A 23,795-nucleotide genomic window follows, 5' to 3' on the forward strand; every position below is an offset into this window, starting at 1 on the left:
CGCGACAAGAATTCCGTGGGTGGCTAATACCTCAGATGCTCTCTGCAATGGCCTGTGAATTCCTCACTTTATTTCATCCTCTTTCACAGAACATGCGAGGGGGAGTTTCAGGTCTCATCAAGGACGGTCTGACAGATCGAGCACAAGGATGATTATGCACTGGGCTGGCCTGCGTTTAAGCTGCCGCATTGCTATCATGCCACAGATGTGTTGACATCATCGCCATCACTGTCATTTTTGGCATTCCGGCTAGCAGCGGTGGCACGGTGGAGTCCTAAAGGTGTGAAGTGACATCACTCAGCCATGCGGGTAATATGGGAAGAGTCAATCAACAGAGCCCACTTTCGCCATATTTTGTCCTTTCACATCCTTTGTTCCCATCAGTGTCACTCAAAGCCAAAATGACCAACACAGAAAACAGTGGTAGGCTATGCTAACCAGTACGCAACTAATTCAATTGAACCAGCCATGGTTACAAACACGTCTCAAACAAGTCTCTCTGGCAGAGAAGATAAGTTAATAATCCAGCCAAGAGATGAGCAATATTGACGGTTATATCAGGTAGTGCTGGACTATAAATTTAAAAGTCTGCACAAACATCTGACTCATCCCACGCTAACTGAAACTAATGAACAAAGATACAACTTATATAACAAATGTGCCAGTAAATTTGGTTTGCTTGCTATGGGTTAATGTTGTGACTCACTTTGGCCATCCAGTAGATGTCCCTGAGCCATTGTTATCTGGGCCCAACTGAGGCAAATTCTTCTAGATATTTTTGTGAATAAAAAGTGAGAAATCTGTCATAAGTCCCTTTTATGAAAGCTGTTGATCTGTTCCAAAACTGAAAACAGACTGAGCATTTTTAGCCAGTCAATGGGATCTTGGTATTTAATTTGAACCTCAGCAGATTAGTGGTTTGACAGAAACACAGACCTCACCAAGGCCTAAAGTGGCTCGCGTGTGCTGTGGTGGGCGGAGCCTAACTTGGCCTGCACTGGGAGTGGCGTTCCCCAGATTGAAGGGCAAACAAACAGCGGAAGACAGCCGTCACTTTCAAGCATGACCCTCAGTGCCTAGTTTGTGCTGAGCCTGTTTTGTGTGAATGAGCTCCTTGCAGCTGCTGTGTTTGTTTGCCCAGTCTGCTGAATCAACACCCCAGTGAGAACTCTGACCACCAACCCCCCTCCCCACACCCCCCCTCTATGGCCAAACATCCAGACGTATGTGAAATTGAGACCAACTTTCTGCGCTAACACAGAAAGAGAATCACAATTGTTCACTTCACCCAGACACATCCTACAGTGAAAAAGAAGCCACTTACAGTATGTACAGTACTAACAACAGCTTATGTCTTATATCTTCTCAGAAGTACGAGCATCTGCATGCGTCTGTCTATGTGCGGGAGAATTACTGCCTAGTGGATGGGGAAAAGGATGCCATCCAATAATTTTTGCCCTTAAAAAGTGTGGGGGATGAATTGTGCTCTCTCAGAAGGTGAAGGGCACATTGAGCACAGTTAACAATGTCCATGAATGCTGTTCAACCTGTTCTGGTAGGAAAATTAAATGGTGATCCATCCATAGATATAACATTCCAGTGATGGAATTATTGGATTTTGCAACCAGTTTCCAATTGTCACGATTAAAGCCGCATGCATGATGTAATCTTGGTAGAGGAATACAGTTTTGAGAAGTATCCTTGACAGGATTCATCACAGTGGTTTTAACAGAATTAATAAAACTCATTCTAGAACAGTACTGTATCGACTAACTAAAAATGTGTAGTCACTGTTATTATTTATTTAATTATTTTTGACATAATGTATCAAAATGTTATCTGGATTCCACTACCCACCTTCTGTGCTTTCTGGAACTTATATATAGTGTGCAACTGCAGAATATAACATGTAGCGTCATAGCTTTAACTGATGGCTTCTTTTGACGAAAGCTTCTGGTTCAAGTTGGTTTCCACTGAAACTGACAGGTGATGGTATCGGCTGACTGAAGCCATTGGCATTGCTATTGTACTTCAGCCCTTCGGAGATAGTAATTTTATGACTGACAACGCATGAGACTGAGCCATTATGAAAAGTCTGCTTTGTCACCTGACACATACATGGCATCGCTGTTCATCACAATGAGCTGTCAGTCTTTCCATCAGAGATAAATGTGTTTCACCCACTGTTCTCATTCCAGCCATTTTCTCAGCTGTGGGAGGCAGGTATGTGATTAAACCTTAGTACTATGTCTTCCACCCCCCCCCACCCCCCGTCCTCACCCCTTCCACCACCACCCATGTACACACACACACGCACACACAGAACATTCAAGCTCTGTCAAACAAAAAATGAACATATGGAACAGAAAAAAACAATTCAACTTAGGTAAACAGTTAATATAAAATCATTTTTGAACAGATACCTAGGGAACCACCACAATGCTTTCTACAAAAAAAAGCATATACATATACATCCAGGAAAAGCAGTATTCACAACAGACAAACAACACAACAGATAACAGATAATGCAGTCAACATGAGTACCTTTTACCACACTGAAAACTCTGGAACTCACTCAACCATCAGAAGTAAGAAAGAATGAATTCAAATGTAGTCAAATGAAATTAATACCCTAGAACTTGTGCATCTTGCTTCTTTTGAAACTTCACTCTTAAAAGACTTCCCTTCTTTAAACAGTGCGTCATCATCACAAAAAGAAAGGCTTAACATTGTTGTAAAATCCACGTCCAATAAAACAATATTGCAAATAAAACCATAGCAAGCAAAATAAAACATTCTGTATTAAGCCAGTCTGACATTTAAACATTAGGGAACTATGTGGATTGGTGGCTATATTATCACATGACAAACTATAGCTGGGATTCAATCAAAATGTGTCCTTGACTGTAACCATTAATTTTTTTTTCATCACAGCAAGCAAGTTCAGTAATCATTAAAACTAAGTCATCCAGCTGAGATTGAAGAAAAAGTGTCATGCGTTTTACTTGTAAGTCAAAGTAAAAGACAAATGTTGACAGAAGCCGAAACTGAGTAGGCCGTTTATGCATATCAAAGCACATTTCTTAAATACAGTTTGCACCTGAGGCTTTGGTTCATGGCACAGGTAAATATAATGTTATCAAATAGGCATACACATGTCATTTGTCAACATTTGATTAAAAAATAAAACAGAATAAAGTGCACTATAGTACAGCAAATAAATTTTAAACTAGTTCACATAACCACTCGGCTTAGGAGGCCACATGTGGCGACTCAGGACTGGTGTTCATGACACATGACTGGTGATTGCAGTCATGAGCCGTTTGATACTGTACCTCTCACCATTACACAAAATGCGCTTTCCATTTTGCGTGGGAGAGCAGTGTGGAGCAGAGATGGAGCGCGTTTTGGTGGTGAGATGAGGTGCAGATTGTTGTCACTGGTTAATATTTAGGTGGGGGTGTTGGTGTAGCTGGGACATTAGTTCCTCCTCTGTGGGCTCTTGTATGTGTTCTCTGACAAATGGCACAGACAGAGCATAAGAAACATTTAGTGTGTTTGTATGGACCTTTGCTTGTGTTAACCATCCCAGAAATCAAACAATCCCATGGAAACCATTGCAGGCCAACACCACACTTGAGTATTCGTGTGATTTCAGCAACACAAGTGCATGCAGTTTGCAGTAGTGTGAGAATCTATTAAGAAGAAACATCATGAAGAAGAGGAACAAGAACCACCATAAGGAACACAGGACAGAAACAAAAGCCACGGCAACGTATCTAAACAGGAAAGTTAATCGGACTTGAGTCAGTAACATCGCTACTGCTGGCGCTGCAAAACCCGAAGCAAAACTCGAAGTCAAGTGCAAATGCAAATGTAAGCCAAAGGCCAGAGAAACTGCACAGTATCTCTGAAGTGATTATTGATTGGGTAAATAAGCAAAGCAAGAAGCGTGGCCAAATCCAAATTCAAATCCAAATGCAGATGCAAAGCCAAGTCAGCCTATTCAAATACAGGTACATTCTTCTACCTGAACATTAGCTGGACTGTCGTCTGCAACCTCGTGTTCTCCATCTCCGAGGCAGAACTGGTATGGCTCCGGTCCCACTTATAGATGAAGCTCTGTGTTAGGAGAGAGGAAGACACTGTATTTCACATTTTTCCAGAGGTGCCCATTGGGCTTCATCAAGAACACAGACTCTTTTTTTCTCTCTAGACCAGGGTTTTCAGGCTCTGAACATACCTCCAAGATTAAAGCCACAAACAGGTTCACCCACATGACTGATGAGGTAAGCCACCAGGACACGAAGTAGAGCATTGACCACCTAGAGAGCAGGAAATTAACACATGAATGACATTTACATTAAGAATGGAAATGTATTCTAAATATTGATTTCACTGCTATGGAATCATACTTCTTAGTTTCACAGAAGTTGTTTCTTTAGCATCGCTAAACACACACATGCACACACACGTACACACACAAACACATGTACGCACTGTGAAACTTTTAAATTGAGTAATTACAACTCAATTTAAAAGCGTATTTAACTTAGAAGTTAAAAACAAGGATCATTCAGCAGATTAAGTTTCCCTCCATAACTGAAGCACCAAATACTTTGATAACAAGTGCGACCTCTAGAGGACCAAACAAATACATTAATCTGTTGTTGGCCGTGTACCTTAAAACAGGACATCCCAGTCTTGGGCAAAAACAAAGTCAACAGGTTCTGGTGAACCTCAGCACTTTCCATTATCACCTGAATACTGTCTTTAAACGGCTGTACTGTAACAAGCCAATCCAGTTCTGAGACTCTGCATATTGACTGACAGCAGTTTTATATGTTAAGAAACACTATACATGAGTACTGCAGTGCTCCCTAGTGTCACCCCACAAGAATAATACTTGAACAATGGTAATTGAATGAAAGTACATAAAACAACACTACAATATAAGAACTATTGTAAAGCATTTAAATGTGTTGCTGCATTTAATCATTGGATGGTGTCTAAACTAGCAAGATCAAGCTGAAATAACAATAAAAACTAACTGTTAAAACAATGAAAAAACCATGACCATGAAAATGGCAGCCCACCTAGATGTAAACTACACGCATCAGTGCAGACATATCCTTCTAGGGCGTTCTGTTTTGCACTGAACATGCTACAAATGTCTTTGTTCTATCTCTCAAATGGTTGCTGCTGTGGTACGACTGATGCTCTTTCTACAGTCTATTCATACATTGCCTTTTGAGATGCCTATGTATTTTTACAACATACATTCAATGGTTTTCATAAAACAAACAATAAACCTGAATTAACTGTGTGGGCGGATTACAGTTCCTTACTCTAATTACCCGGCTGTGCACAAGTCCCTATTAAGACTTGTCAGCACAATAACTAGAGCAACAAATGGCTATAAAACAAGCATGAAACCGTGCAGACCCACAGCGCACCAGCACAAAGTGTCATGAGTAAAACTTGGCTAACTATATAGCTAGCTAGCCATGGCATGACCTCACCTCTGTAGCATTATTTGTTGTCCTCCGTGTGTCCATACATCTGTATCGGTGGTACGCGCTAAAGTACGTTAACTAAAGTAGGCGAAACGCTAACATGTTAGGGTTAGCTAGAGTAACGTTAGGCGATAAAGCTGTATTTAAAAATCTTGTGCCATTCGAAGTGGTGATTTCGAGAGATGCACTTGCGCATGCGTCCTACTGAACGAATCACCACCTGCACATGCGTCCCACCAAACGTCCCTCTCAGGTCATCCATGAGTGAGTAAGTGACCACAATTTGCCATGCATAGCCCACGGCGGCAGTTCCTGCGCGCCGTGGGAAAAAACAACAGGTTCCTTTTGGAATCCTCAACCATTATACATCCCTCACTTAAAACAAGATAGACTCCATTTCCAAAAGTATGTGGACACCCCTTCTAATTAGTGGTTTCAGCTATTTCAGCCACACCCACTTCTAAAAGGAGCATAAATTCAAGCATACAACCATGCAATCTCCATTGACAAACACTGGCAGTAGAACGGGTTGTAGAGACGAGCTCAGTGACTTTCAACGTGGCCTTTCCAACAAGTCAGTTTGTCAAATTTCTGCCTAGCTAGAGCTGCCCCAGTTTACTGGAAGTGTTGTTATTATGAAGTGAAAACATATAGGAGGAACAACATCAGCTGCGAACCGGTAGGCCACACAAGCTCACAGAGTGGGACCGTCGAGTGCTGAAGTGTGTAGCGCGTAAAAATCATCTGTCCTCGGTTGCAGAGGTAGTTGCAACTACCTCTGAAAACGATGTCAGCATAAGAACTGTTCATCAAGAGCCTCATGAAATGAGTTTCCTTGGCCGGGCAGCCGTACACGACAAGCATACGATCATCGTGCACAATGACAAGCATGGGCTGGAGTGGTGTAAAGCACATCACCACAGGACTCTGGAGCTCTGGAAATGTGTTCTCTGGAGTGATGAATCATGCTTCACAATCTGGCAGTCTGACAGACAAATCTGGGTTTGGTGGAATGCATAGTGCCAACATTACTGGCCAGAATAGTGACAACTGTAAAATTTGGTGGAGGAGGAATAATGTTTTGGGGCTGCTTTTCATGGTTTGGGCTACGCCCTTTAGTTCCAGTGAAGGGAAATCTTAAAGCTACAGCATACAAACACATTCTAGAGAACTGCACTTCCAAATCTGTGGCAACAGTTTGGAGAAGGCTCTCTCCTGTTTCAGCATGATAATACCTGCGTGCTTAAAGCAAGGTCCATAAAGTAATGGTTTGCTGTGTCTGGTGGGGAAGAACTTGACTGGCCCACACAGAGCCCTGACCTCTACCCCACGAAACACCTTTGGGATGAATTGTAATGCAGACTGCAAGCCAGACCTTATGTCCAACAGCAGCGCCCAACCTCACTAATGCTCTTGAGGCTGATTGGAAGTTAATCCCTGCAGCCATGTTCCACAATCTACTGGAAAACCTTCCAGCAGAGGCTGTTACAGCACCCAGGAGGCGGGGGTCCACCTTCATATTAATGCCCATTGTTTTGGAATGAAATGTGCAACAAGTACATATAGGAGTGACATTCAGGTGTCCACACACGCTACATTTCCAAAAGTATCTCCATGATAATGAAACGGCAAAACACTGTAAAACGTATGTCCATACTTCATAAAATCATTTGACACACAAATCTGCAATCTTGGCTCCTCCTTCAGCTTACCTGGTAGTGTATCTGGAGTAGGCGTCTATGAATACCTGCCAGTTGTTCACTACCATGATGTTGTAGAGAAGCACCAGTGTGGACTAGGTGTACACATGGAGGAGATGGCACACAAAAGTGTTAATGTTAAACAGGCAGAAGTAAACCTTCATATACAGTATCAGTCTTGGACATGGACGATAAACATTTCCCGAGATTTATTTTCTAGTTCTTTCATCTGTATTCACACTAGAAGCTCCCTGTTATGTAACTGCTTCAGAATGGCACTCTTTGTGACTTTTAAATACATTGTACATTACCGGTTTATTACCTCACATGTTTTACTAACTTGAACTGACTTTACATTGCTAATAGTTCATATGCAACCTATTTATATAACGCAATGTTATACCAGGTACTTTATCATTAAGGTTAAGGGTCACAATTAAGGTTATTATGAAGTGTTCACCTTAAATTACGAAACCTCAATTTTGCATTTGGGGCCAAAGTACAATCCAAGTACAATCCTGAGTACCACTGAGGTTCGGCTATTTAAATGCATCTGTAATTGGGTACAGTGCAGAGCACACTCTTAGTGTACAAAAGACTAGGCCTTTTCCTTCTTTCTTCCAGGTTTGTTTATGCATTAACAAACTGATTAAATAAGCCAAGGTATAACCTAAGAGAATTATTAATTATCAATTATTAGAAATACATGTGAGAGGAAACAGCTCCCAAACAGCAGATTCTTCTGATGAGCTTCTTTGGAGCTTCACCGGTCAGGAGTGTGATTTGTTGGTACTCACAGCAAAGTCATCAAAGTTGTTAGGCCAGTAGCCTAGTTGCTCGTATGTTCCACACTCCATGCTGAAGTTGGCAGTGCTGGAATTGGTGATCAGGCTACAGGTAGACAAACAGGAGCCTGAATTAACAAACATTGTTATTTTAAATATGTTTAAAGCTTACTGATGAGTTTTCCCATCATCTTTCAGTGCTGATAAAAAGATAAACCAAAATCAATGGCAGTCCTAGTCGCTACTGTATCTATGCATGAAGCACATTGGGACAAATTGTGTGGAGAAGAATATATTTGGAGGACGATATACAAATTGCCATGAATAAGGTTCCCTGTTAAGAAGGGCACTTATTTGTGGCCCCTGCATAAAGTGATATAGATTCCACATTGAACGAGCTTACAGATACACCGCACTCATAAATCTCAAGTGCACTCAGCTCACTGACGGGCAATCAGTTACTCTGTTTTAAAATGGGACCACAAAACCAAAAAGCAGAGGCCAGCAAGACAGTGTTTTATCCATGCTCTTGTGTGGGTCAATGAGAGACTGCTAGGTCACATTACAACCCGGTTCAGCCCATGCTAAACATTTAGAAGTGCAAATGTACCATTGCGATTTTATCTGTATTTTAATTAAGACTGACCTTCCTTTTAATTCTGTAGCTACACGTTTATTCCAACACAAGCACTGTAGGATCTCAGATATAACTCACCACCTATCATGAAAATATATATGACAGTACCTCCTACCCCTGATGCATCTGCCACAGAATCCTTTCGTCTAAGTTTCAAATTAAAAGTTTCTAACGTGCTCATAATACGCACTCTTAAGTGCAGATAGAGGAGAATTCTGATGGCATGCATGAGAAACTCAATTACGTTTTGCATTTGAAAACACGCTGGAATTTTATGTTCCACACATTTATTATGTGCAATGGTAGATTAGAGAGAGATGTACCTCGCGTTCCCTGGAGCTGGGATTGCTCCCTCGAATAGCCAGATTCCAAGGACAGCAAAGATGTAGTACACCACCTTCACACACAAGGGAAGAGGAATGTTGGAAGGATATTGGATGAGGAGTAATGTAGACTTAATCCCAAAGCTCTAAAGTGCTCGACATATCTTTTTTTTAAAATACAAGGCTTGGTGGCTTTTGTGAGTAAATCTTTTTACATGACTTGGATGGCTGTGGAATTGCTCACCACTAAAATTCCGGCAAAAGCTCTGAGGTTTTTCACCAGATCCACCAGAGTGCTGGCAACGAGGGACATCAGCTATAGAAAAAAAGCGTACATTTTTAAGTACAACAATACACAGACTTGAAATGAGAAGTGAGATATCTATTTGAAGTGTCTTCCAAAACAAAAATCTTAAACACTTAACACTTTTAAATGGGTGATCTTATGTCACGGCAATGAAAGAGAGACCTCAAAGTAAGTTTTCGCCACTGGATGGCGCCAAACACAAAGACATCTCAGAAACTAAACCTAAGTTAACCCATTTTAAATTACACAATTTTCCATGGAACAGAACTGGCAGAATACTTTCATAATGTAGCGAGGAGCCCATCAGAGAACTAGGGGGTCTGATGTGGGAGATGAATTATCCGGGAGAAAGAAGAGTTATAATCAGAAGAATGTGAATATGTGCGAATGTGTCTGAGAGCACCTTGATGGTGGGGATGACCCTGAGGAAGCGAAAGATGATGAGCATGTTGACCAGGCGAACCATTTCCCACAGCGAAAGCCTACGGCACAGGGCACACATCAAGCAGGTGCAACAGCTGCATACAGTGCTTCCATACAATCACATTCCTAATAACGTCCGGCAAGGTAGCGATCACATAATAGATTAAATAAACAAAAGCAAAATAACCAAAATAACTTACCAGTGAGGATATGGATATTTGTATGTGGCAAATATGGATATCTGGAGAACCTTTAGGTTCAAAGAAAGAGAATATTGAAAAACCTAATGAAATATAACTATTACATTAAACCACAAATATAAAATGGTCAAATGGTATTTCTAAGTATGACACTTCCACTTAAGTAAAATTATGCCATTATTTAAAAATGGCATGAAAGTGGCTCAAGCAATGTATTTCATCATTATCAGTCACCCAAGTAAAACAGTTAATATAAGTGCCCCTCCTCACACACTGTATGTGTGTGCGTGTGTGTGCGGATCATCTTAAACTTGATCTCATCATTCCACATCACGTACCAGAAGGATGATTGTCATCAAGCCATCAAATATATTATTTCTGTATGAAACGTAGCCCCTCCATCCGAATGCAAATATCTTCAGTAGCATCTCAAGCAGATACAGTACAATGAAGAAACAGTTGACGACCTGCATACAAATCAAAATTCAAACCTTTAATATCATTAAGAAAAAAAAACAAAATCTGAACATGAAGAAAGATTAATCGAGCAAACATAATCGGAGTTGGTTCAATTGCAGAATTAATGCTTCTTTTAACTTTAGGCAGACTGGGAGGCTAAGCAAAGCACAAGACCGTTTTTACAATATACATTGTTATGAGCCTGAAAGTACATGTCCTTCCAAATGGTGTTGTCATTATTTACTTAATATTCAAACTGGTGTAGTTCCTGGAAAGCATTCCGGTTGGCCGAGGTACTTTCATCATTAAAAAGATATTGTGCCCAGTAGGGAAATTGGGACGTAGCATTCCAGAAGTCTGTATTTACCTCAAACACATAGTCATCCCTTTCTGAGACAGGCTTATCTGACTCCACCAAGAGTAAGACCTGAAAGACAGCACAACAAAGACTGTACACATAAATACCCTGAACTGCAGCTTGCTAACAACCTGGTGAAGGTCAGGAGTATGCACCTGGAGATTTTATATATGGAGAAAATATATTCCACATTGAATAAGTAGTTAAATAAACTACTGAAAATGGCTTAGTAGCATCTGTACACCTTTACCCTCACTGAGAATTCCAGAATCTATGAATATGCAAATTGACAACGCTTGCTGCTGTGGTTCAGGGATATATAGGTGGCGCGGCAACCAGATTCAAAATATATTTCTTTATGAAACCCATCGACTTCTACATGAGGTTTTGGAAGCAGATAGTCATCTGTAAAATGTGCGCTACAAACACAGATTCCCTCTATGCTGTCAGATACATCCACATGAGTTTTATTAACAAATTCCACCCATTTTTGTTTTAGAATGGGATCCGTTGTTGACGAATGGAACAAAGTCCCTACCACGGGATTGCATCCTGAAACAATGTGGTCTGCCATGTTCAACACTCCAACTGTCACAACAATGTCGCTAACTAGTCAGGTTTCTGTGAGCTACGTTTATGTTTACCACATCGCTTTCCTGTAATTTGCACATCTTTGCATAGTGGACCATGATAGGTTTAAAGTATTTGCCATGTGGCAAATTTTGCTCTTACATGCGCATTTCCAACTCTGATTTCAGGGAAGTACAAAGAAGCTCTCCGACTACAGTGTAAGAATGTGATAATGGTGCTCTGGTAAAAAAAAAAAAAAAAATTCTGCACAAATATCAATCAGTATAGTAAAAGTCATGCTTCCAAGAGGAGTTAGCCATTTTTAAAAAACCTGACTGAGCCAAAAAAATTGAATTCAACTGCAAGCAGTACAATTTATTTTATCTGACTAACAGTACTTACTATTGCATTGTTAAAGGCTCAGAATTAAGTACCTTTTTCTGCAGTTACTGTGCCTCCAATTAACCTATTTGAATGCACTTACGGAACACAATTTGTTTCATCAGTCTGGAAGAGTGATTTTTACAAATGGCTGTGGTGTGTTGCGCTCTGACAGCAGCAGTAGGTTATTGTGCCTGTGCCGCAGGGTTGAAACGGTAAGGTATTTACAGCAGTACTGAAAGGTGTTGTGACAGCAGGGCATTGTGACAGTACAGTAAGGTGCTGTGACAGCAGGGTGTAAAAGAGTAGGACTTGGTATCACAGTTATTTAGCAAAGCTGTCAGTATCTGTAAGGAGCAGTGAAACTGAATCTCGCCTTCCAAAAGGTTTATGGCGTGGTTATGTTGTTGGGGAAGGGTAATTTCCAGCAGTATTTTTTCCGCCAGTGGGAGGAGGGCTACTCCTTTGGGGGAGTTTGACTAAAAACATGACAGCTGTGCAGTAGACTTTCAACTTCTGCACATCTGCTTTGTTTGTCACCAATATGACCTGCTGACCACTAGGTGTCACTGTACACCTGAATTTAACTGAGGCTTTCATGACAGCTGAAGGGCTCTGGTTATAAAATGCTTCATGTCCATGACCATGTGGTCACATGAATGCCTGCCAAAACTAAAATCTGTCTTGCACGGGTTACCTTACACAAATGCACAGCATGTTGGCCAGGGCAATGAGGTTCCCCACCACGGTCACATAGTAATGGCTAAAGATGAACTGGAGTTTCTGCAGGAAAGGAGAGCTGTACTCTGGCAGTGGAGGATGCTGGAGAAGAACATTAAAAATATAAATTATCTGTATTGCATATATTCCATTTCACTGTGGTTTACCAACTTTCATTATGTATGACATGGGAAAGAGATATGGAATATCTATACAATATTTACAGTAATATTTAAATGGTTATTATACCATGCTTTCTTGTATACCAACCTCCAAAGGAATCTCAATCCTCAGGATACAGGCTTAATCAGTGTTTGCTCTAATGTTCACTTGTATTCAGAAAATCCTCCATTTAGTTCAGCTTAAATCAGCGATAAAGAGAAAGATAGAAAGTGAAACAGTGACGAAGTGCGAGACAGGAAGTAATAAACAGTCAGACAGCCGTGGTGATGAACTGTGAGACAGAGAGCGATGAGAAGGAGACGGCGAGGCTCAGCGAGAAACACGCTAACGAAATGCAAGGCAGACGCAGGGCCGCACCTCTTCAATCCTGTCCTTGTCCAGCTCATCAAACAGTATCTGAAAGGCCTCCCTGGTGATGGAGCCTCCAGAGAGCTGCTGGGCTTTCTGGAGCCGAGAGAGAGAGTGCAATGAGAGGTGAGGTGACACGAGGACACAGCTAGGATTTCCAGGGAATTCGTTTAGGTTGAGACTTCAGGGCCCTGCTCACCGTGACAACAGCCCGTCTGTAGTAGGACTTCATCTGCACCAAGCGCATCACCTGCAGGACCGTCTCCACCTTCACACCCGTCCTGCCCATACAAGAGAGCAAGGACACCACAATCACTGCTGGGGTTCATAGAGAAACACACTGTCCTTCCCCCACCCACTATCACTCCAATGGCCACTGTAATCAGGTTAGCACTTTGTTACGACATTTTGTTTTACCAACCCTCTTCTGTGGGTTGAAGATTTCAATAAGATTTCAATAAATTTGAGAGCTGCAGTGCTTTCACTCTGCATACAGTTTGAATGACGATGAAAAGCTGTCTCAGTGAAGGAGTCTGTAGGACAGTCTTACTCGTTCTCTGCAGAGCAGGACGCTCCCTGAGCTGAGGAACACAGCACCTCAAAGGCCGCCCGGATCCCCAGCCTCCTCCTCAAGATGGACGTCTGGACGGACATCTGGAGGACAAGGGAGAGGAGGTGGGTATTGGTAAAGTGCATACATACTGCCTCAGAATCCGTGAGGCTTTTCGTCAAAACTCCTTGGCTACCTGTTTTTCTGTTTTTGTTGGTTATCTTATTATTTTCACAGACAGCAACACCCACGCACAAAGCTGGATATGAACAGTAAATCCTACGTCCAACACCAGGGCCACACCTGGAATTTGAAAACAAAAACTTGCAGCTTTTGTGTTTCCGAGTCCTGGGGCCTTATTTATAAAACTTTGTGGAAGTTCTACACCAAAAGTTCATGGTGAACAAAAGAGAACTGCGTACAGTCGAAAATATCCTAATTTATAAAGCCATCCGTACACTCACCAGCATGCAGGTTTCTCACAATCAACTTGAAATATCGTAGACGTTCACAAACCTAGTATTCTGGCTGGTCAACACCCACAATTAACCATAAATGGTCGTTGGAATCCTCATGTGATTGCTCATTCCTCATCCTCATTGAATTTATATGGAACTTTTCCTCTCACTCAAAGCCCTTCACTGTTATGGAGGGGAGATTTTCCTCAAGCACCGCCACTGCTGTGTCACCGATCTGGCGTAACCCCAAATAAATGAACATTTGTGGAGTGGTGGCACGTCACTGCAGCTGAAAACGCTACCAGCCATTTCGGAAATTAAAAAGAAGTCGTCGGGGGGTGTCTCGTGTGGCACAGCCCGTAGAGCGCTTTCCATATGCTCATTGCGAGCTGCGACGTCGTCGGTTCGAGTCCGACCGCCGACCTTTGTCGCATGTCTCTCCCCCTCTCTCCTCCTAGTTTTTCCTGTCACTCTACAATGATCTGTCAAATAAAGCTGAAAAAGCCCCCCAAAAAAAAACATTAAAAAAAAGAAGTAGTCGGATATTAAAGGGGAAGGAAAAGAGGGCGGTTCTGCACACCAGCAAAGCTTAAGTGCCACTGCAAGTGGTCAGGGGACAGAGGAGCTAACCCCCCCATGAACGTCTGGCCTATATTGGGGATACAGCCTCATCACTGGAGATGGAGGGAGACACTGATGGGGGAACCACATAAATGGGCCATTCCTTACTTGTATGTAAACACATACTCGTCATTTATGCTTATCATTTCATGCATGGATTCTGGAAAATACGCTCAGCAGATTACCTTGAATTTATTTCTTTATTTATGAATTTGTTTGGTTTCAGACCAATTCACATCATATGAACCCATAACGAAATGCATTATTTTAGTTTTTCGTAAATTAAATTTCAAATGTCAAATATATTCAGATGTCACTAATTAGAAAGTTTCTTCATGCATATTATCATTCAATGAAAATTGCAACGACTGTGTGATGGACATGGGAGAACACACTCATAAAGTAAGTATCACCAACTCACCAGTAAGTATCCCCTGAATTGGTTGTATATGATTGCAGTCAGCAGGTTCATTAAAAAATAGGTTCCTAGGAGAAAAACAATTACTTCAAAAATCATTGAAACTACTACAGTACAAAGATAGAAAAGAGCAGAAATGATAATTCCACACATTTTACCCAATAATAATAGTAATAATAATAATGTGCACCACCTGTCTTAGATTTCACAAAAGGTTCAGGCTAATTTTGAACAACTACATTAAGAGGGTCATCACAATTCCTTTATTAGTTCTAAATAAGGGCCATAACCATTTTCATGACCATACACAGACATTATGCCCAGCTTATAACAGCTGACCATAGGTGTAACCAACTGATGTATGAAGTAAACATGTATTAAGCGTTATATCCAACTGCTACAAGTCCCCTATATAACATAAAATTGTAATGCACTTATTATGCTATTGTGAACAATAGTACGTCAGACCCACTTAACATATAATGAAGCAATGAATGAGAAAGGTGCAGGTCATAGTGCTTACCAAAGCCACTGAAGAGGATGAAGAAGATGGAATACCCTCTGTTTAAAGAGTAGGCTGGTATCATCACTGTTCACAGACCAAGAAGAAAACACTTATGTGATGCAATGGTTAAAAGCTTCGAATTAAAACCATAAGAGAGAGCTTCACAGTGTGATAGAGTTTCAAGATGAAAACCACACTTATGAAACCCAAATGAAGTGTACTTGCCATCAGGATTATTTGCAGTGGTTAGAAGCACAAGTAAAGATGTCAGAGACTGAGGGAAGTTTCTGAAATAGATCCTCCATTCTTCATTCTTTTCTGGATCCTAAAAAAGGTGAAAAAAGAGAACTTGATGCCATTGAGTTTGTAATTTGATTCCACTACTTTTAGACACAAACTTAGATTAGCAATTTATTGAGACCTAAAATGGAAAATCCTTAGTCCACCTGTAAATACCCGACCAAAATTTGTCTACATTATTACAGAAGCTGTGCCATAGTGCTGCAAAATCACGGTACCACATTCACCACAAGAGGGCACCTCAATAATAACACACACATTTTATTTATGTGCAAAAATTTGCATGAACTACTGCTCATAGCTCATTTATAATAGCAGCCAATGGCTGTTTACCCATGTGAAAAATCATATACTTTAGAATACTTAAAGTGCATGAAATTTAATTACATTTCAAATATGCTGAAGCATAAAATAGAAAACTTAAACTACACTGCAGCAAGCATACTATTTTTTCACATGGGTTACTACAGTCATAACAGAAGAATGACATCACCTCTCCCTTGGAGAAAAGTAGCATGCCAAACATGGTGAAGAGACACAAGTGCAGGGCCAGGAGGAGGATAACACTAGGAAAGAGAGAGATTCAATAAGACACAGCACAATGAAAGAACCTTGTCAGGCACAGAGAATATCAGATTAACAACAAAGAGGCTAACTTCGTGGAATGCACAGCACTCCTTTATAAGAAAGAAGTGCCTTTCCAAGGTGACTTCTCTCCAAGAAAAATTGTAAATCTCAAATTAGAGCCTGTTTTAGGACTACTGAGGAAGTACAACTACAAAGCCTCATAAAAATATTTCTTAAGAAATGAAAGGACATTCTACCAAAGAAGGATTCCATTTCCATAGCAATGTCTATCACAATTCAAAATAGCATGTCTAACACAGATTCCATAAAGCCATTTTAAGTTTTAGAACCATTCATAGATACACACGCTGATAGTAAAAAAAAAATACTTTGAGAGGGACTACCTTGCAATTTCTGGCAATGTCCTTTTGATGCATTTCAAGGTTTTCTTCATCAATGATGAATTTTGAAGGAGAAAGAAGGGACGAAGAAGTCGTCTGATTCTCAAATGCTGAAAATGGCAAACATTGTTGCAATACAATTTTAAGAGCACAGTGGCTAAAACAATCCTATTACAAACACAGCTTATCTCTGCAGTCATAAACAGTAATAAATACACTGCAAAGCACAGTAAATCGTGGGGAATTGCTCTCATAAAACACACCATATGTACAATATTTCCGATTCATTCATTTACTGTAAAGAATGTAACCTTGCCTGAATCCGTTTAAATTGTACCATCACGTCATTCTATTTCTGTTCTCATGCAGTTAAAAAATGAGAATATCCCGCTCACCTCTTCGCAAAACATGCTCAGTGACAAGGTCCAATCAATGACACTTCCTGCAAGGACCACCATGTAGCCAATCAGCCATTTGTTCTTTCGGAACTCATCCCAGCCAATCAAATAAATCTGCACCAGAGAATTGGTTATTTAGATCACTGAATCACCACTGCATGTAACGCTAAAACCTTTTTAAAAAAGAAAGAAAACTGACAGAATTGTTTCCTTTGGACTGTAGTTTCAGTCATTCAGCAAACATCACGTAGCTAAAGCACAGTAATTTTTGCTGGCATTTTACAGCAAATTCAACACTTAACTAGCATCAGAATGCAATGCAAAGTTATGGGGTGTTGGGTTGTGATGGGCACCTTCAGAGTGAGGTCAAGGGCGAAGACCATGAAGCACACCATCTCAATGCTCTCGGTCAGGCCACATGGAGGCTCCCAGTGGGGCAGTTTGTAGCGGGGGTCAGACGTGGCAGTCAGTGAAGAGGGCTTCTCGATGAAGGCTAAGGCCAGGATGAGGGCGATAACTGCACCCAGGCCCCTGGAAATGAAGAACAACCACCTTCCTCAAATTTATGGCCAAAAGACAGCCACTGCGATACAAGGGCAGTTATTTATTTATGTACCTGAAATATGTATCCTTGCCAAATGGAGGGAACAAATTTGGGTCAATGTCACATCTACAAGGAACAGATTTTTCAGGGAATGGTTTCATTTATGCAATGTCTCGCCAGGTCACGCAGAGTGTTCAAGACTATTACATTACAGTCATTTAGCAGACGCTCTTATCCAGAGTGACTTACACAACATTTTACAGTTGTGTAAAAAGAGCAGGCTGAACTTAGAGCTAGATAGTGCAGGCAAAATTGCAAACCATGTCTTTTCCATTATTACAATGTAAGACTCGTGTTTCTGTTTGGATGCAATGGCCACCGATTCAAATGTCATACATGGATTCTGTGGAAGCTTTACACTTCATCTTGTATAAAAAGAATAGTAGGCAGCCGTTATTTATTACAAAATAGTGAAAAGGTTGGTTGAAAGACAGATGCAAGATTGTCGACTTTTGCAGCTTACCATTGGTAGATCCTGGAGTAGTACCATCTGTAAAGCCAGAGGGATCTTGAATCCACTCGATGATTGATCGAACGATACTATGGGGGGAGCATTAAAAAGTCTTGATATATTCAATGTATCCACTATGCATATGGTTACATACACTCAGTGGCCACTTCAATGGGTACACCTGCTCATTAACGTCAATAACCTCCTCTTCCAAACAGTGAATCATGTGGCTGCAACTTAATACATAAAGCATGCAGACATGGTGAAGTGGTTTCGTTTTTGTTCGACCACACATTGGGCAAGATGGGCATGGGCAAGATGCATCCCCTTAGCCACACTGAACGTGGTATAATCGTTGGTGACACACGTGTTAGTTGCAGAATGTCAGAGACAGCTGCCCTCCTGCGGTTTTTACACACTACAGTCTTTAGAGTTTACAGACAATGGTGCAACAAAACAACACACCTGGAATTATGAATCTCAATTTCTGCTGCAACATCCAATATGGTAGGGTCAGAATTTTATACAAACAACATGAATCCATAGATCCATCCTGCAATGTGTCCACAGTGCAGGCTGCAGGTGGTGTAATGGTGTGGCAAAAAGAATGTTTTCTTGGCACACATTAAGCCCCTTAATTTCAAGTGAGCATAATTAAAATTCCACTCATTACCTAAGCATTGTTGGTGACAATGTGCTCCCCTTTATGACTAGTCTACTTTTTTTTCAAACAGATATTTCCCACAGGATAATGTGCCATGTCACAAATACACATTATCTCAAGCTGGTACCACGAACATGACAGTGTTCATGAATGAGGTGGAACAGGACAGGAGGTTTACGGCATGAATGTGTGGGCAGAGAAATGATGTGACGCTACTGACCAGCACCTCGTTGAATCTCTGCCACAAAGAATGCAAGCTATTCTGGAAGCAAATGGGGATCCTACCCCATTCTACACAGGTGTACCTAATGCTGGCCACTGATGATATTTTATAATTCTTATTGTACACACATACTACCATGACTGCTATCATTATTATTGAAAGTAGTAGTAGTAGTAGTAGTAGTAGTAGTAGTAGTGGTGGTGGTGGAGGTGGTGTATGGTGGTACTAGATCAAAATATCAAAACAAGAAATAAAAAAATGACAAAAAGGATACCTGTATGGCATCCTCAATGAAAACAACAGCTTGCTGGATGGAAAGTGCCTCATCTCCTAAATAAGGAAAGAGGACATTGGCTGATGGATTAGTGAGCTTCAAAACCATGCTATAGAAAACAGCAACTTTAAATCATGCTAGATTTTTAAACCACACAGATGAACAAAGCTGAACAATAAGTGAACAAAAGCAGTATTTAAACCTTGTCATAATTAATAAGTGCCAATTCTGAAGTGAAGTGAGGTTTAAATACTGCTTTTGTTCACTTATTGTTTCATGAGGCTGGAAAATGAACCAGCTAATAAATGGAGTAATGGTGACTCTGAACCTAGGACATCATGGCAATTGTGATAAGCTTTTATTTGTCCAATAACACACACCCAGTGCTTGATAAAGCTGCAATTAAAACATGAACGCAATCCGACATTTTCTATACAACACATTCTTCGACTAATTTTAGCAAGCACCTCCTGATCTTTAAGTACAGCACAGAAGGGGTTGACGTGAACCAATATTTGCAAACAGACTCTCCTGAGCCTCTTTCCCACGTGCCTCGAGACGTGCACTGCTGTTTTACAGCGTAACATCTTAAACGTGTTGATAAAGAAAGAAAAGATACACGTTATCGAAATAAATTATGCATAAACACCGACTCCAATCTTGGGGGGTGAGCGGCGGCGGTGTTGAGGTGACATACGGTCTGTGTGGACATTACAGCTGTGACTGCAAAATCACTTCTGCAAGACAATGTTGGGATATTGAGTAAAGTACACCGACTTTTCGGAAATAGGATAAGGTGTGGTACAGAAGGCCCACTGATGACATGCAAGCTTCGCAAGTTATCTTGCTATAAAGACACTGAAAAACGCAGGAATCCTGCAGAGAATTAGATTTGTTTCGTACACAGTCGAGGAAGAAAGTTAAAATCTCGAATGTCGTCGACACAAGCATAACCTTTACAAATGTCTTCACTGCGTAGACAGGAGATTAGTTTCAGGTGCACTCTCCACCCAGAGGCGCATCCACAAGCTCACCTGAGTTAATATTTCCGCCACATTGGATCGACTGGTCGGGAGGTGACTGTTAATTGCTTTTGCTGCTATCAACTTACCCCAGTCGACATAGCAGGAATGTCCAGTCGCTGAGTATGACAGCCGCCTTGCTTTTGGAGGATTACCAGAACGAAAGCCGTAGTCTACGGATCTTTGGTCCGTGCTTCCAGTGAGCAATGGTTCAGTTTCCATTCAGAAAAAGAAATAGTGTCGTATCAGAAATGAAACGCCTTTCGATAAGTTTGTAGGGTACTTTTCGAAGATGACCACAATACAAAAGGTAAGCGAATTTGCAGTAGAATGTTTCCTTTTCGAAGGAACGAAGACGCCAAACATTCCATAAAATAGGCTAGTGCTAGGTCTAGAATGTATACGCCATGAGTTCCATATACACCCGCACCTGAAACCTGCGTGTACAGTTGAAAACTTTGAGCATTATACTTGTTTTCAAGTAAAGCGCGATACTCTCATGGAGCCGTCCGCCTTATCCCTTCAAAACACCTGGAATCAATGTCGGCAAACCTGTTCCTCGCACCGGGACCAAAACATGAATGTAATCGGAAGACTGGGCGTGTAGTTAAAAACTAAACTGTAGCCTTAGCGTACTGTATTTCAGCCTTGTTGTTACTTTGCTTCGGGATGATTACAGTGATCAGTTGGCTAAGTAGTAATTTAGTATACTAAAGTCTCATAAAGAAGTCAAGTGGCAATTAAGGTAAAGAAATGAATTTGCAAAGAAAATTAAATAAAAATGAATATTTAAATATGGGTCTCTTATCCGCGCATGCAGATTTATGTAGACCTCTCTCTCTCTCTCTCTCTCTCTCTCTCTCGACAGTTATTCACAAAATGTATATTCACCTTAATGATCATACTAACTGGAGTAAACATTAGACAAGTTTGTCCTGAATAAATGTGTACAGTCAACGCGATAACTGCTTATTATTATTATTTATTTATTTATTTATTTTTGCTTTCATTTGGAAATAGTTATGTACAGTATGTTGCCAATGATTCACTGTTACTGATGCTTATGGTTTACCCCCTGGAAGGAGGCCCTTCTGGATGCTAAGTGCAGTTTATTTGACTTTCCTATGAGATCAGTGCTGGAATCTACTGTCAGCCTCCCCTGCCATTTCCCATGATTCAGCTGTGGTATGTTGGTTTCTGGATGTTTGTCATCCAGTACACAATACAGATGGTGGGTGAAATGAGTCATAGATGAATACTATGATCCTTTACAGCCACAGTGTCTGCTGCAAAACTATTGATAGCTATACTCTTTTCTCCAACAGATCTTTTCTTAAACTCTTTTGTGTGTACATAAAGTCTATTTTAGGGGGTATTTACTTAGTCATGTACATACATAAATGCATACATACACACACACACACACACACATTAAGACGTATTGGGACAGTGACACCATTTTTGTTGTTTTGGCTCTGTACTCCAGCACATTAGATTTGAAATGAAACAACAAATAAAAGGTTAAAGTGCTGACTGTTTGCTTTGAAATAAGGGTATTTACATACATGACAGAGAATACCACATCAGCATAACCTCAGAGGGCATCAAGAATAAGTTCTTTCATGTCACTCCCCTGCTGAGATCATTCCATTGGCGACTGTTGCTGCCAGGTTCAAAATCCTGACCCTCGCCTAAACTGCAGCCAACGGGACGGCCCCCGCCTACCTACAGGACATGATTCAATTCTACACGCCAGCTCGACCACACCGCTCTGCTGCAGCAGGGCGACTTGCACTCCCTGTCATCCTGGTGACTGGTTCTCGCTCGTCCCTACCACGGAGCTTCGCTATCCTAGCTTCCCAGTGGTGGAACAAACTCCCTGTTCACTGAGTGGTGGAACTCCCTGAACCACTCAGTCATTGCCAACCTTCTGCCGTAGTCTGAAGACGCGTCTCTTCAGACTGTACCTGAAGTAACTATCACTACTCTGCTCGCCACTCCCAAAATAGATTACTCTTATCACTTGTATCCTTCTATTTTGTCTGTTGCACTTCCACGTTACACATGTACCGCCATCGCTTATATTGTACTTGTATTGTTGTTTTGATTGTGTAGCTCGCTGGCTTGCCTCATAGTTTGACTTAACATTCCTCTCTGACTATGCTTACTGTGTGAACTGGACTTAATGTATTAATGGCTATCAATTACAGTTACATAGTGAGTATTGTATGTTATCAGACAGGTGTTTTGTAGTTGTTCCAATGACCTTCGGTATGCACTTATTGTACGTTTCTTTGGATAAAAGCGTCTGCCAAATAAATATAACATAATGTAAGAACAGAACGACCAGATTAGAGTTTTAAAAGTATATTTTAAAAATGTGCAGTTCTGGAACAGAGTCTTACGGACATATGAGATGAGTATTAACCTGTACCAAAGTGGTGGAAAGAGAAAAGTTTGAAGAAAGAAAGGAACTGCTCACGATCCAAAGCTCCCGCTCATCTGTGAAACATGGTGGAGGTACTATTGTGGCTTGGGCATGTATGGCTGCCACTAGAACTGGCTCATTTGTCTTTATTGATGATTATTGCTGACAGCAGCAGTACTATGAATTATGAAATGCACTCAAAACTATTTGGATGGTGCTTCACTTTGCAGCAGGACAATGCCCCCAAAGATACTGTTAAAGTAGCTGAGGAGTGTTCAGGACCTAAAAGGGGATTTTCTTGACTGGCCAAGTCAATCCGCTGTCCTTAATTCAACTGAACATGTATTTTGCTTGCTGAAGACAGAAGGCAAGGGCCCCAGAAACAAACAGGAACTGAAGAATGCTGCAGGACAGGCCTGACAGAGTATCATCAGGGAAGAAGCCAGCATCTGGTGATGTTTATGATTTGCATTCTTCCAGCAGTGATTGAATGCAAAGGATTTGCAACCAAGTACTAAATATGCAGACTTTATTTCAGATAATGTTAGTATTTGTCCAATTACTTCATGTATAAAAGGGCTATCATTTTTACAGAGATCACCCAATATGGATGTAAAAGCAGACAGGTGGCACTTTAACCCCATATTCATGGTTTCATTTCAAATCCAATGTGAAATACAACAACAAAATAACTGTAACTGTTAACTGTACAGCCAGACAGTACCTTGAAACAAAATTTGTGAACCCCCTGATTTGAACTGAAATATCCTGTTGAATCACTCTCAGCCAGTGGTTCCAGTAAATGGTTTTTTTTAATTGGTGTTTTAATTATAAGGGGGCAGCAGTGTAGTATAATGGGTAAGGAACTGGGCTTGTAACCTAGCCATAGGTTCAATTCATTCAGGTTGGACACTGCCGTTGTACTCTTGAGCAAGGTACTTAACCTGCATTGCTTCAGTAGATATCCAGCTGTAATGGATGGATGCAATGTAAATGCTATT

General features: G+C 40.9%; 1 protein-coding gene across 1 annotated transcript; it reads right to left on the bottom strand.

Annotated features, from left to right (window-relative positions):
• Positions 1 to 410: 410 nt before the first annotated feature.
• LOC135255296 (two pore channel protein 2-like) lies at positions 411 to 21,076 on the bottom strand. The gene is made up of 25 exons (XM_064336269.1): positions 20,456 to 21,076; positions 19,345 to 19,400; positions 18,196 to 18,272; positions 17,482 to 17,659; positions 17,126 to 17,242; positions 16,734 to 16,840; positions 16,256 to 16,328; positions 15,688 to 15,787; positions 15,481 to 15,546; positions 14,961 to 15,025; positions 13,461 to 13,564; positions 13,110 to 13,191; positions 12,920 to 13,006; positions 12,362 to 12,481; positions 10,718 to 10,777; positions 10,230 to 10,358; positions 9,892 to 9,941; positions 9,672 to 9,750; positions 9,206 to 9,277; positions 8,962 to 9,035; positions 8,014 to 8,107; positions 7,229 to 7,311; positions 4,244 to 4,325; positions 4,031 to 4,122; positions 411 to 3,515 (listed from the first exon to the last, which is right to left on the bottom strand). Exons 1-25 carry the CDS (start codon positions 20,586 to 20,588, stop codon positions 3,437 to 3,439), a joined length of 2,259 nt encoding a protein of 752 aa, XP_064192339.1. The 5' UTR covers positions 20,589 to 21,076; the 3' UTR covers positions 411 to 3,436.
• Between the last annotated feature and the right edge of the window lie 2,719 nt (positions 21,077 to 23,795).

Source organism: Anguilla rostrata, chromosome 5 (genome assembly GCF_018555375.3).
Source record: "Anguilla rostrata isolate EN2019 chromosome 5, ASM1855537v3, whole genome shotgun sequence".
Taxonomy (NCBI): domain Eukaryota; kingdom Metazoa; phylum Chordata; class Actinopteri; order Anguilliformes; family Anguillidae; genus Anguilla; species Anguilla rostrata.

Bases quoted from the DNA above. Each gene is read 5' to 3' on its own strand.
- LOC135255296 (XM_064336269.1), bottom strand. From the start codon at position 20,588: ATGGAAACTGAACCATTGCTCACTGGAAGCACGGACCAAAGATCCGTA. The intron at 9,942-10,229 runs GTACGTGATGTG...TTGAACCTAAAG, and splicing joins TGATGACAATCATCCTTCTG to GTTCTCCAGATATCCATATT. The intron at 4,123-4,243 runs GTATGTTCAGAG...CTCCTAACACAG, and splicing joins TTGTGGCTTTAATCTTGGAG to AGCTTCATCTATAAGTGGGA.